The 14,593-nt window shown below is 37.5% G+C and overlaps 1 protein-coding gene across 1 annotated transcript; it reads right to left on the bottom strand.

The window, feature by feature from the left end:
• Positions 1 to 5,264: 5,264 nt before the first annotated feature.
• Positions 5,265 to 6,280, bottom strand: LOC126630588 (ethylene-responsive transcription factor 2-like). Its single transcript, XM_050300719.1, has one exon. It carries the CDS (start codon positions 6,179 to 6,181, stop codon positions 5,519 to 5,521), a length of 663 nt encoding a protein of 220 aa, XP_050156676.1. The 5' UTR covers positions 6,182 to 6,280; the 3' UTR covers positions 5,265 to 5,518.
• Positions 6,281 to 14,593: the final 8,313 nt, after the last annotated feature.

Raw genomic sequence — 14,593 nt, 5'->3', positions numbered from 1 at the left:
TTTCGGAGAGAGAGTGAAGTTCAAAGTTCCTCTTTGACGTGGGTTGCTTCCACGACTGTTTTGCATTTTGCTTAGGGTTTTGTTTTAATTATTAGTTTTTTTAATAATCAACTGATTTTTTTTAACAAACGATATTATTTACACTACGGTGGAAGATGTGCGCTTAGCCTCACAATGAGCTAGTAATAATGTGGTTCAAACTCACATTTGGTGAAAATCGAACCTTAGACTTCTCATTTATAAGTGAAGATGAATATCACTAGAGTATAGTACTAAGTGACTGATAATCAATTGATTTTAAGTGGGTGTACAAAAAAGTTTACATAATTGAGTAGGGTTTTTTATTTATCAAAAAAAAAAAAAAAAAAGAAAGAGTACAAAATATGAGTTTGGATGCACCTCGGATTGATTTCCAAAGTGATGTCTGATGCCTTTTTATAGGCACGTGGCTTTGACAAACGAAATGCATGTTTTATCTGCTTTCAAACATTTCAGCGCCGCCCTATTTCAGAGCCCTCCATTGCATTTGATTTTCGCCAACTCAATTTCTTCTAATATTTCTTTCAACTATCGCTGCTCCATCTTTTCATCATATCGAATCTCTTACTACATGCTTAAATCTCCTTCGTCAACTGTAACGTGTATACTTGCATACACACAAAGATACACACACACACACATGTAGACTTGGCAGTTTCTAACACAATACGAAAATAACGGGTTTCAGGTCAACATGATAACTTTTTGGGTCATTATCGAGTAACCTGTTAAGAATCCGTTATTAATGGGTATACACGAAGGTAAGAAGATGAACGGTTTAGATATTTGATATCACATTTCGATATTTACGATTAAATGAAATATGAGTCGATGTCATATAGTTTGTAGAAATTTTATAAACATCAAGCAATATTTTCACTAATGGTAAAACCCTGAATATAATATTAACGATCCAAACTATTCATCTTTCTGCATCCTCTAATAGATCAAGTTTTCAAAAAAGAAAATCTGAAAAAACAAAATTTGATGAGAAAAATGAATTGTAAATGTAAACAACAATCAATGGTTAAATTTTAATCTATGATTTATATGATTAAAGTGGCGAATTTCGAAGTTAAGCTCTTCATGAAAGTTGTAAAGCTTGTCATTACGAGCGTTTATATATTTTTTTCTATATTTTATACACTTCTACATTAATTAAAAAACTATTAAAGACTTTAGGTAAGTGAAAATATACTTAAAAGAAAAATACGTTTTTATGTTTTGGATGTGATAATATGATATGTATATACTTATTTAGTATTATGTTTTTCATTTGATTATTTATTGGTTTAAAATATATTTTCCTTAACGGGTAACGGGTCGGGTCATATTACATGTTAATATTATCGGGTCGATTTCGGGTCGGGTCATTTTACCTGTTTATTTTAATGGTGTTACACGACACGACCCGTTAAGATATCGGGTATGACACGAAAACGGAAAACACGACACGAATGTCAGGTCTACACACATGGTTCTAAAAATTCCCGCCTAGCTCCACCTAGGACATGCTTAGGCACTAGGCGGTTGATCACCATCTTGATTAGTCCTTAGACGTTTGAAAATTTAGAAAGTACACCTTGACCCGCTTAGGCGTCCGCCTAGCGCAACTAAACCCATCTGGGCACCCTGCCTAGATCTTGACTCTCACTTAGATAGAAAATCAATAACTTTCGTATTGCATTTTAATTTTTCAATATAATGTAAGACATGTGTTGAATACTTGGATGAACACTCATTATATGTTTGTTCCTCATATTTTCAGTATGTTCTAATATTTTATAATTTATATGTCAGTTTATTTTGCAATTACGTATTCCAATATAATTATGTGTGTATTTTAAAATATAAATAGACATTTATTTATACAATATATAACAAATTTACTTAAATTCGCATAGGTTTTGCCTAGCTACCTCGGCGCTAGGCCCAACCCGCCGTCCGATTAGCGTATATATATATACATTATAATATATTATACACATGTTCAGTTTCCATACTGCTGAATGACAATATATTTCTACAAGCTGACACTACAAGATTTATATATTGGATTTAACTAGTAAATTAATTACAATAATATTTTGTGTAATTTGAAATTAATTAGTAAATTAATTAAACGGAAAATTCTACTTCACTCCTGAAAAAGATTACTTTTTTAGGAAAATTTTGAATTTTAACAAAATCATCATATAACTTTATTTAATGATAAAGACAAGAACAAGAAAAAAAAAATCTAATTAAAGGTGTGTGCAATTGCACAGCGTTTTTTTCCTGCTTTATATGGAGTGATTGATGGCAGGAGAATGGGCTTTTTTGGAACAAAAAAAAGGGCATTCTTAGAGAGATAAATTGATAATGGAACAAAATTAAGTAATTAGTGTAGAAAGCTAAAAAATTGAAGAGATTCAGAGAAAATTTGATGAGAATCGAAGAAAATTAAAAAAAGAAAAGATGTTTGGAAGGTGAGAAAGTGAGAAAATGCAAGAAGATGAGTGAGAAGAATGACCGTTAGGCTTCTTGGAGAGATATTATATTCAATTAAAGAAATAGTCAGTGCACGCCAACGTGTGTTCAATTTTAGAAATAGTGCATGTGTTTAGTTTTAGAAATAGTGTAGTACTCGTGTTCAATTTTAGAAATAGTGTAGTTCTCGTGTTTAGTTTAAAAAAATAATTGGTTTTCAGTTTTCAAAAATAGTGTTCAGTTTCAGAAATCGTGTAATACCGTTCAACTTCAGAAATAGTATATTACCATTCAATTTTAGAAATAGTGTAACACCTTTCAGTTTTAGAAATAGTGTGTGTGATTTATTACTTTTTACTATTTTATTTTTAATTATATTATTTTTATTTTTTTTTACATTTTCATTAAAATTTAAGTCATTTTCATTAAAGTGTAAGCTCTTTTGTCTTTTTTTTTTTCATTAAAATTTAAGTTTTTTTTTATTAAATAAAATTTTAGGATGATTTTTAGTTAAAATAAACATTGACCAAGCCTTTTTCATTAAAGTTCTCTACTTTTTTTTTAATAAAAATTTGTCCAATATTAAAAACCAACACTAGTAATTGGCATTTAATTGTAATTTTTAAATATTAATTAGGTTGCAATAATTATTGAGTTTTTTCTGTGTAGGTTATAGATATTGATTCCCATAACCAAAAAAAAGAAAAAAATGCTATTGGTCAATTATTATTAAATTCTCATAATAAAAAAGATCATATATTATCATCTACTTTTCATTGGGTGCTCCATATATATGTATATGCATATATTACATACCTATGTATGTTTATATCATATAGTTACGTACCAATACATTCGTGTCGATAATTATGTACCGATACTTCCGTACCAATGAGTCTTTTGTTTTTGTTTTGTTGTTAACTTTTAGTTAATTATATGACTTTATAAGTAATAAATGTGCTATAATTACTAAAGTATGGTAAGTTTTAAAAATAGGGACTTAAATCAGATTTAAAAAAACCACTAACGTTAAAATCTAAAAAGAATCTTATTTACGCCCTAAAGTCTAAAAGCCACTTAATTAAAATGTAGAAGAGTAGTTTGACTAAATATCTAAAAGCCTTGGATGTTTCGTCTAAGAATTTCAAAAACCAAGCATCTAGATCAAAATGTCCCATGTAAAATTCATGACAAACGAAATGCATGTTTAAACTGCTGTCAAAGCCCTCCATTGCATTTGATTTTCACCAACCTATGTTCTTTTAATATTCTTTCAATTATTGTTGCTCCATCTTTCATCCCTCAAAATGTCTGACTACATGGTTAAATCTTCTCGATCAACTGTAACGTATATAGTAGAAATTAGAATACACACACACACACACGTTAAGTTTTCCGTACTGTTGAATGACAGTATATTTCTACAAGTTGAGTTTTCGAACTGTTTCAATACGAAACTGAAACAAACAACTGCAACTCTAATTTGGCAATCATATGAGTAACAATATGCTCAGTTAAGTGAGATGCATCGTACTCACGTGAATATATCAATCCACATATTTCATGCTCACGTTTGTTCGAGGAATGAATTCACACCCATTACATTTGAATTCCACGCCTATATATAATATATTTTTCCACTTGGGAAATAACCTCCAGTGCATAGAGAATATTATCTTTGAAACTTAAGAGATTGAGACAGAGAGCATATCTCAAAAGTCATGCAATTCATGTTTTCATGCTTTCAAGTTTGAAAAGACGCCCATACGTGGAATAACATGCCTACACATATAGACATACCATGCCTAAACAAACTGCTCATCCTTTTTCGTCAAATAATGCAGAAATGGTTGCCCAGATATCTTCATTTTATTGAACAAACCAATTCGGTTGCATGTAAACCGCTGCCGAAACATCATTTAACCCAATTATCAACTAAAATCACAAAGATTGAAGACTTAATTGCATTAACTGTATGCAATTCTTCTTAAAACCGAAAGGGCTATAGCTATACATCAAATACACCACCTTATGTTGGAGATCAGAAAATGTGAACAATATAAACTACAACAAGAAGTGTGTGTGCGATCAATATAAACAATGAAGAAAGTAAGAAACATTGACAAACTTGCCAATTACGGCTTGCATGCAATGTCCTAAAGCTAAAATTCCGTCCATGGCTTTCTTGTTGCAGTTCGTAGGCATCTGTCTTCCATAATTCAACTACCGGTGGTTTGAAGTCAAAGCACCACAACTTCAAACTCTGGCAAACCATTTTATATATTTGTACTCTCAAGGACAAGACTTGGAAAGACTTAGAGAAAGACATACATAGGGTTTTATAGGCCAAAGTGTCGTTTGCGAGAGGTTGCAACTCATTATCATTGAAGCATCTGCATATTCCTAGAGAATACACTACCAATTGCCAAAAGATGGGATGTTTAGCCTCTGTATAATGAACCACTGCCAGTTTACAAATTAAGTATGGTGCAGTACCCAATTTAATCAACTGGATTGAAGAAATTTTCATTCAAATATTGAAATTGAATATTTTAAAATAAAATTGAACTTTAGTAGAACCTGTTTCAAAGGTACGGAAGTTTCTCAGGATTCAAACCCTGATATTGAGTTTATAGAATCATGTAAAAAACCTGTCCGACAAAAAGAAGAATCATGTAAATTTTTTGCTTCTTGTGAGAAAGAAAATTCTTAATAGGTTATACACGTGCAACTGTGCAACATTGAGTTTTTGAGACAACTATATATATTGGGAAGCGTGAGACAACTATATACATTGGGAAAGGGTTAATCTATGAGTTAATAATAATTTGGTAATTAACTACAAATGAAGAAAAATATCAGTGAACCGTGGTGTACAAAATTATCGATTATGTTTGGCACAAATTACATATAGCATCTCACAAACTACAATGAAGGAAAAAAAAAAAAAACAAGAGAAAATAATAATCTGCGTCGATGGCGAAAAGATGGTCAAATGTATACAACTCAGTTAGAAAGAGTTCAGTTGGAACACTTTAAATGGTTCATCTCCTTCTTCCAACTTGGCTTTTGCCGCCGAGCAAACTACATTCCTTTTCCGCTTAAGCGTTGGTGATCCTCCACCATCCGACGATAATACAGACGAAGATGATGGCTTCAGTGAGCAACGCTTAGAAGCCACACGACCCGGCTCCGAATCATGCGTGCCAATGAGGTGAGGAAAATTAAGCTTAGCCTTGGAGCCACGCATTTTAAAAGCGGCTCGGTCATAAGCCAAGCCGGCATCCACAGCTGTCTCGTAGGTTCCGAGCCAGATTCTGGCCCCGTTCTTCTTTGGGTCTCTTATCTCAGCTGCGTACTTACCCCAGGGTCGTTGCCTCACTCCCCTAAAATTCCGTCCGCTCTGTGGGACTTGAACAACACACGCTGCCACCTCGAAGTTATTTGATGTGTCCAAAACATGGTTCATTATTCCCATTGTGTCACCCAAATCCTCGACAAGAAAATGAGCATTGCTAGAGCTTGAAGTACTTGGAGAATTAAGCGATGGTGCATCAAGCTCAGCTACATCGGCCAAAAATGTCTCCTGGGTTTCGAAATCATCGTGTAGTAGATGCTGACGAATCGATTCCAAGAGAGCCCAGTTGGATCTTGACATGCTTTCTGTCGACATTTCTGATGATCTAATAATTTTATCAGTATGTACTTAATATTCGGGGATATACGAAGAGTTGATGGTTGTGAGTGTGATATGTAAACCTGAAGGCTTTTGAAGTTGTGAGATATCTCCTTGTTAGGATTTGTATATATGTATATATATGCGTGGAGGTGTGCGGAGAGAGGCTTATTGTCATGTTCGTACACAATGTTTACTATTATATTGAATAGAGTTATAATTTCCATGAAAGCCCATTGGTTTTTCTTTTCGATCACATGTTTTGAATGCTTAAATATGGTTTTTTTATTCGATATTTGTCTCGAAGGTGCTTGTTGATTTAAAAATATATATAAAAAATGGAGACAACTTGACATAGATCTAATTTTATGAGCGCTTGCTAGGATGAACTAGGATCCTCTCCTGAGCAGTTCCCTAAGGATCCTAGGGATTCCGTAATCATGTCCGTTTATCGTATATCGTGCGGTAAGAAATTATTTAAAATTTAAATTTTAAAATTCAAATATGAATAATATCTAACGAAAACTGACCATACGATATAAAATGAACGGACAAGATTGTGGGATCCCTAGGGAACTGCTCAGGAGAGGATCCTGGTTCTGCTAGGATTAGTTCAGTTCATTGAAATAGGTCCAATAAATGAAAATTATTTATAATTTGTACTATATTTACCCTTTAGACTTATAAATTGTGGTAAACACACAAGATTTCTTAATTATGGGATTATTTGTGGTTTAACTAATATCTTAATTGTTGAATTAGTTATAGCAATATAATCACCTCAACCCCCAATTCGTTCATCCCTCCTTTTTTGCTTATTCTAAACAATTCCCTCTGTTCGATCATGGAATCAATCCTCCTCTTTTTTCTCTCTTATTTCATGAGTGATATTTTTGTGTTCTTTCCTCCAAAATCGTTCCTTTAATATTATATCTTATTTATATTTCTAATGTTCCGACATGGAGGTTCCTAACAATTTTCTTCCAATACAAGGTAGTTTATTTTTGTCTTGCAGGATGATTATATCTGTTTTGTAAGTGTAAAGCATTTTTCTTCTGATAAATTGTAGGAATGGTCTTTCAACTTTAACCAAATTGGAGCAATAATTCCTCAACTAAAAATCTTTTACCATTGATCCCTCAAGTCATCAAAACGTACATTTATGATCATTTTCGTCAACTTCGTTAGAACTTCCGTAAAAATAAGTCATGTGTCATGCACGTGAAGCTAAATCAAGGGGCAAATATGAAAAATCAAATAAGAAAAATTGTATCAATGACCCCTCAACTTTAATTCAACTGGAGAAATAGTCTCTCAACTTTAACCAAATTGTAGCAATGTCCTTCCAACATAACTCATTTTGATAGAATTCCAATGGAGTTGACGAAAATGACCATAGCTACATTCATGGGGGAAGTTACGTAGAAGCAAGAAGTGGCGGCCGCCCCCTGGTCCTGTTGGAAGTGATAAAGTTCCTTCTGGTCTTCTGGGTTCCTTGGGCGCGGGCTCCTTTTTTTTTTTTTTTTTTTTTTTCAAAATACCCAAGCCAAAGAAGGGAGGAAAGAAGATCTGCCTTTTGCAGCGTCTGCAAATGGAGTTATGTTTAGGTTCTAAGTTTCTAACAAAGAAGAAGAGAGGAAAATGAAAGACTTTCTCTCTCACCCATCCCACCACACGTGCCGCTTCAAAAACACCCAATTTGTTTAGTTTTTTTACGCTATTGTACCCAGTCAATTTGCGCCACTTAGCTTGCTATTTAATGTGCTAATTTATATTGAGATTTGTTTTATTTTTTAGTTATTGTCTGATTAATTTGCCCACTTTTTCAATATTTTTTAAGCCAGTTGTTTGACACTGTTATTTCACTTAAAACTCACTATAAACTCATACGAGCTTTTAAAAATGTTTTGTAAAGTATTACTGTGGAGCAAAAAATAATCAAGAAAATTATAAATGCGACATGTAGACCTTTGAGTAAAAAGGACAAAATTACCCTTGAGGCACACATGGACTCCCACACACATGCAACGAACAATAAATGAGGACGGCGATTATTCAAAAGGCAACTCCTAATTTTCCTATTCAATTTAGGTTTAATTGCCAAGTTATTTGCAAGATATCATTTCACATAATATCTTGCAATTACACTCACAATTTGACCATATATGGCCGGCCCCTATTTTCTAAATAGGGCCTGTCACTCCCCAATAAATAGCCTTATTCTCCCACTAAAATTGTAAGCCACTCTCTACCCACAAACTCCTAAACACATTCTTTTTAGAATTCTAACTTTGGCATCAGAGATTCTTAGGCCAAAGCTCCCATTCATCGTGGGCGTGTGAGGCTTTTAGCCTTCATCTTAGGTGTTTTTATTTTGTAGGGGCATTTTCGTCAAAGGAGAGGACGGCGAAAATTTGCATCCACAAATTGGTGCTTTCATTGACAGTCTTGATTCACACGCTTGAAGAAGACTTTCGCATTCAAAAGTTTCTCATTTCTTGTTCATTTGTAGATTTTTCGTACATTCTTATTCCTAGAATTTTTAAACTTCTTTGAATAAACATAAAAGAAAAGTACAATGATTAGAAATTCATAAACCACAACGAACGGAACTTCTTACATTCAATGATTTGGACCAAGTGATGGAGATAGTGACGTAGCCATACCACAATGATCCACGAGGCTCAACGCAATGACGAGCGGAGTGGCACCACCCTAGCTATGCCAATGATAGCCACTAGGGTAGTAGCCATAGTGGCAGGTCACAGCAAGACCCAGGCTCAAGCTGTAGCCGCAGTTGCCAAAGCAGCAGTCCAAGACCCGCAGGCCCAAGTTGCGGGAGAGCCCAACACTCATGCACTTCAGCGGCCCAGCCCGCGCCCACGGTCTAACTTGTGCATGCGACCCGACTCGTTCTCGCGGTTCAACCCAAAGTTCGGCCTACTCCCGTGACCCTTCTAGTAGCCCAAATTGGTCCAAGACTGGTTCAACTATATCGGGTTTAGATTTCTGGATCGACAATTGAATCGGGGGTATTTTCACCTCATTTCTCCACAGATTTGACATATCCCAACTCAAATCTCGCACCCAGAGTTCATTACACTTCCACTACTTAAGAAGACGTATACCTTCCAAGCTCTTCTAACCCAAATGGCGAACAAAACTTGTCTTGACAAGTCAGAATGTTGACAAGCGCCTTCACATAGTAGATGACCTTGGTGAATCAGCTCTTGCAGCATACCGAGATGCAGTGTGCCTTAGACGAGGTATCCTGAAGTAGGACAAGGGTAAACAACAAACCTCTCTAGCGGAGTCCTGGCAAGCAGCCACTCGACTAGTCACTAACCGAGCACTTTGGCAGTGTACACTCTCGACTAGGTCCCTGAGATAGCGTATACTCTCATCTTAGCGTGCTGAGGAGTGTGCATTCTTGGTTAGGCCCACAGACGAGTATACATTTATGGTTAGGACCACATTCTGATAATCAACATGAGTAACCTTCCAAGAGAGGTGTTCATTTGCGGCTAGGCTCTTGGTTAGGCCCACAGACGAGTATACATTTATGGTTAGGACCACATTCTGATAATCAACATGAGTAACCTTCCAAGAGAAGTGTTCATTTGCGGCTAGGCCCACAAGAAGCATCATGCATCACATGTCGGCTTAAGCTCAATAGGTAGCCTGTGAGGATCTACCTCGTCTGTTAAGAATGTACCACTAGACCAGTAGGTCACGACCAGGGGCAACTGAGAGCTCCGCTACCCCCAACAAAGGCAAATTCAGGAAGAAGTATAAAGGCTTCTAACTGAGCGATCACTCGATTTCCAATGTAACTGACGAGGCACTACGACGGGACATGACCAACATAAGTAGGTTACCCTTCACGGACAAGATTAGGTAGGCATAACGTCCATGCAAGTTCGGCATGCCACATTTCACATCCTTCAAAGGAGATGGAGACCTAGAGAGACACCTAAAGCACTACCGAATCACAATGATCCTCTATCAGAACAACGATGCTCTTATGTGCAATATATTTACCACCACTTTACAAGGTGAGGCATAAGATTGGTTTCACACATTGCCATCATAATTCATCCAAAGTTTTGATGAGCTTTCTTTGGTTTTCACCAAGGAGTATTCATCATATCGCTCTATCAAGAAGAAGTCCGACCACTTGTTCAATGTGAAAAAGAACCCAAAGGAGTCCTCCGCAACTATGTGAAGAGGTTCAAAGCAGAGAAGGCAAAGATAGTCGGATGCAACGACTCGATAGCAAGTGCATCATTCTAAAAATGACTCCTAGCAGACCACCTGCTATTCGGAGAATTGATCATGAAAGAATATCTAACGTTGGCAAACTATTTCGCTATAATAGAGAAGTATGCAATTTGGGACGAGGCTCACCGATGCACATTTAAGACAAATCCGAGCGATCTTGAATATGAAGTCCCCCACTACTCTAAAGATGACTCAAGATCTGACTAAACGAGCAACTTCACTCAACCTTTTACCCTTACGATCTACCGATCAACGTGAGCCATTTTTTTTACTCAATCGAAAAAGAGCACTAAGACAAACAGGACGACAAGTGCGAAAAAGCATTTAAGGACTTGAAAAGTACCTGACATCACCTCCCTACTATGCAAACATGAACCAGCAGATGCCCTATTTACATGTTTAACAGTATTTGAAGCAGCAATAAGCTCTACCCTCATACGAGAAAAGCTGAGGGCCCGACTACCTGTATTCCACAGTTCAAAGTCTCTTATTAATGCAGAAACCAGTTACCAAAAATTCAAAAGATAACTTTGGTGACAGTTGTTGCAACCCTGAAGCTTAAGTTATACCTTCAGATGCATGCAATCATTCTTATGATGCACTATTGCACCCAATTCAGACGCACGACGATAAAGACCTAGACATTGACGGATGCAAAGTTTTCTAACAAACGCAACAACTCACCCTAAAAGGCATACCAAGGGTAGACGAACACTAGAAAGATATACTCAGAAACAAGTTTTGTCCTTGTCGCCCCAGAAGATTCTACATAGGAGCAACATGTACCAATAGTTGAGCACCACCTCCTGCTGCACATAACACGGCCCCAGCCGACCCTTGCTCTATAATTCAGCTTTAGAGTGGCATAATACTGGCATTTAAGCATCTTCTATTACGTGTAACATGGTCTCAGCTCTGCAACTCCCTACCGCGCCTATCTTACATCACGACTCCCTACTGTGAAGAGTTTTACTCCGTGGCTCCTCGCCAAGCTGACTCAAGATCCACAGCTTCTCGCCATACCGATTATGTTCGCAACTCTTTAGACTTTAAAGTATTTAACGACAGATCATAATACGAGGCTTTTACCAAAAGGCCTCCGAATAGTAAAGGACTTAGCAGTGAAAAAGCTTGCAATTCAATCTGATTCCCAGTTAATCACCAGCCAGACTAATAAGGAGTACACGGAAAAACATCTGAAGATGGTGCAGTGCCTAGAGAAGGTACAAAAGTAACTTGAGGCATTTCAGACTTACACCCTCACTCAAGTTCCGCAGGCAGACAACGCCCATGCGAACGTGCTAACCAGCCTAGGCTTAGCCCTCGCCCATCAGCTCAAATGCTCTATTTTGTTGGAATATCTAGACAAGGCAAGCATAGAGGCGGTGCCAGCAGCGAAGGTGTCACATATTACTATAACTCCAAACTGGCAAGATTTCATTATAGATTACCTGGTTAATGACACACTTCCCATGGAAAGATTGGAGTCTAGAAAGCTCCAAACAAAGGCAATACGTTACTACATGTGGAACGGCATTCTCGTTTGAAGATCCTACACTGGACCACATTTCTGCTGCTTAGTGCCTCATGACGACCTAAAAGTTCTAAGTTCAATCCACAAAGGCGTTTGTGGAAATCACTCTGGAGGTTGATCCTTAGCACATAAGGCTTTTAATGCAGGCTACTACTGGCCTACTATGCATCAAGACGCTAAGGAGTTAGTACAAAAGTGCGACCACTAGCAACGCTACAAGTCTATACTTGCACTGCCTGCTAGCTTACTACATATGCAAACGAGTCTTTGGCCGTTCATGTAGTGGGCAATCGACTTGGTAAGGCTAATTTTGTCCGCTACTGGGGGCAGAGACATGATGATCGTGGCAACTGACTAATTCACCAAATGAGTGAAAGTACAGTCCATGACAACCATAACTCAGACGGACATAGAGCGCTTCATATAGAGGAACATCATTTGCCGATTTGGCATCCCTCAATCCATCGTCACATAAAATGGCCCGCAATTTGTAGGCAAAGATTTGGCGAATTTCTTCAAAAAATATGGCATCAAGTAGCACATGCCCACGCCAAAGTGTCCTCAAGGCAATGGGCAGGCCGAAGCATCCAATAAGACGATTCTCGACTGCCTCAAGAAATCACTCTTAGATAAGCAAAAATCGCCAGACGAACTTCCCGGATATCTATAGGCAAATCGCACAACCAAACGACAAGCAACCGGTGAAACTCATTTCTATTTGGCATTTGGTTTAGAAGCAATCATTTCCTCCTAATGTCATCATGCCAAGCATCAAGTAGAACAGAAAAGAGATGGCCACAAACTTAGATATGGTAGAGGAGAAACGCGAGAAGGTCATCACCCACATCGCAGCCTACCAATAACAGCTTCTCTCCAGCTACAACAAAAGGGCAAAGATCCAGCAGTTCCAGCTTGGAGATCTAGTCCTAAAACCAAAAAGATAAAACTTATCTAGGAAGGTCCGTACAAGATCAGTAGAGTAAGTGGCAAGGGTAGTTACACCCTCGCCACCATGAACAACAAAGAGATAAAAAAGTAGTGGAATGCCTACGATATGAGGAAGTACCATGCATGACCTCCCGTTACATTAAAGCCATAAGACTCAAGCAGCACGACGGGCACCATCTTGCAAGCCAAGAACTATCCAGTTGTTATGCAGTTCCTACCTTACAGTTAAGTTTTCATTTGTTTCACTCGTTTTTTAATGAGGAATTAGAAGTAATTTACAACTTGGCTCGGCTGCATGCTTACAACAACTGATCATTCTTGCACTTCAAAAGAAGACCGTGCCTTTTTTAGGGACTTATCGCAGGAATTGCGCTGGTATAATTAGGTGCATAATGGCTTGCGCCAGGATTCCTAGAAGTAGCCACAATGGTCTTTTTCAAGGCTTAGTTCTCTTGGCTTAATCCATGGGGAACTGGGCCTCAGAGACGGATAAGGCACACTACGCAGTACGCCCTATGGACGGCTGCCCTGGAACCCTAAAGCTGCTATCAAGTGCACTAAGGTAGCCTACGGTTTCCAAAAGAGGACCTATGACTTGTCCTTGGAGTAATAAGTTGCACTAAATTTATACAACCGCACATTTTTTTTGTGAAAGGTTAAATAGTTAGCGTGCATATACTAAGCTTTATCCACTACTGACATGCTACGCAGTCATTAAGCTTCACCTCATCCAAGCAAGGAATGATCTTTTAGATCTACACTAATTCCTAAAGTGTTGTGATACCTTTGATACAAAAGGTTAGCCAATTTTATGACCCAAAAAATCTTTAGTATGTTGTGATGCGGGCTACATAACTCAAAGGATTGAAGAAAGCCAAGGTTAACAGCCAAGCGGTCACGCGAACTCGTCTGCTTCTGTAAGTAAGGCATTCGACTGACAACCCTGTGGCTAACAACTTTGCAAAAGTTCTACACCAACACCTATGGCTGCATAGGCTATGTGGGCCTATTTGCTTATAGAAAAGCAGCACGCCTGCCGCTGGTCTAAAGGTCAATGGTTATGCATAAACAAAAGAAGCACAAATGAAGAAAAACGTAGGAAGCAAGTTTATTAAATTTTCTAGCAAAATTGATATACAAATAACGAAGGCTGAAGGAGTTCAAGCAAAGAAAAAAGCAACAAGGAAAATAAACAAAATCCTAAAGGCTACGTAGAAGACTACTCTTCAGCAACTTGGGCATCCTATGACTATTTACTTACCACCCCTTCAGCAACTGTGATGCTGTCAGTAACGGCATCATCCAGTGCTTCACCCCTGGCTACTCTAGCCTGGGCACCAACTTCTTTGACTACTTCATCAATGGAAGCCTCAAATGTAAGGGCAAACAAGTCTTCTGGAGAAATAGAGAAGGTCTCAAAGTTTTTCCAAATAAACTCAAAGTCAGACGGCCTGCTATAAAGATAATCTACATAACCCAACTTGTAGAAATCGACCTGAAATTGAACAAACGAAGCCTCGAGCCTAGCATTCTCACCATTTTACTGCTCGTTCTCCTCAAATAGACTAACATGGACGCGCTGTAGCTCATCCACTTCATTCTTCAGATTTTTGTTGATCTTAAGTGCATCTTAGAGTTCCAACACT

Source organism: Malus sylvestris, chromosome 7, assembly GCF_916048215.2.
Source record: "Malus sylvestris chromosome 7, drMalSylv7.2, whole genome shotgun sequence".
NCBI lineage: Eukaryota > Viridiplantae > Streptophyta > Magnoliopsida > Rosales > Rosaceae > Malus > Malus sylvestris.
The sequence above is the reverse complement of the archived record's forward strand: the minus strand, read 5'-3'. Positions and strand labels throughout refer to the sequence as shown.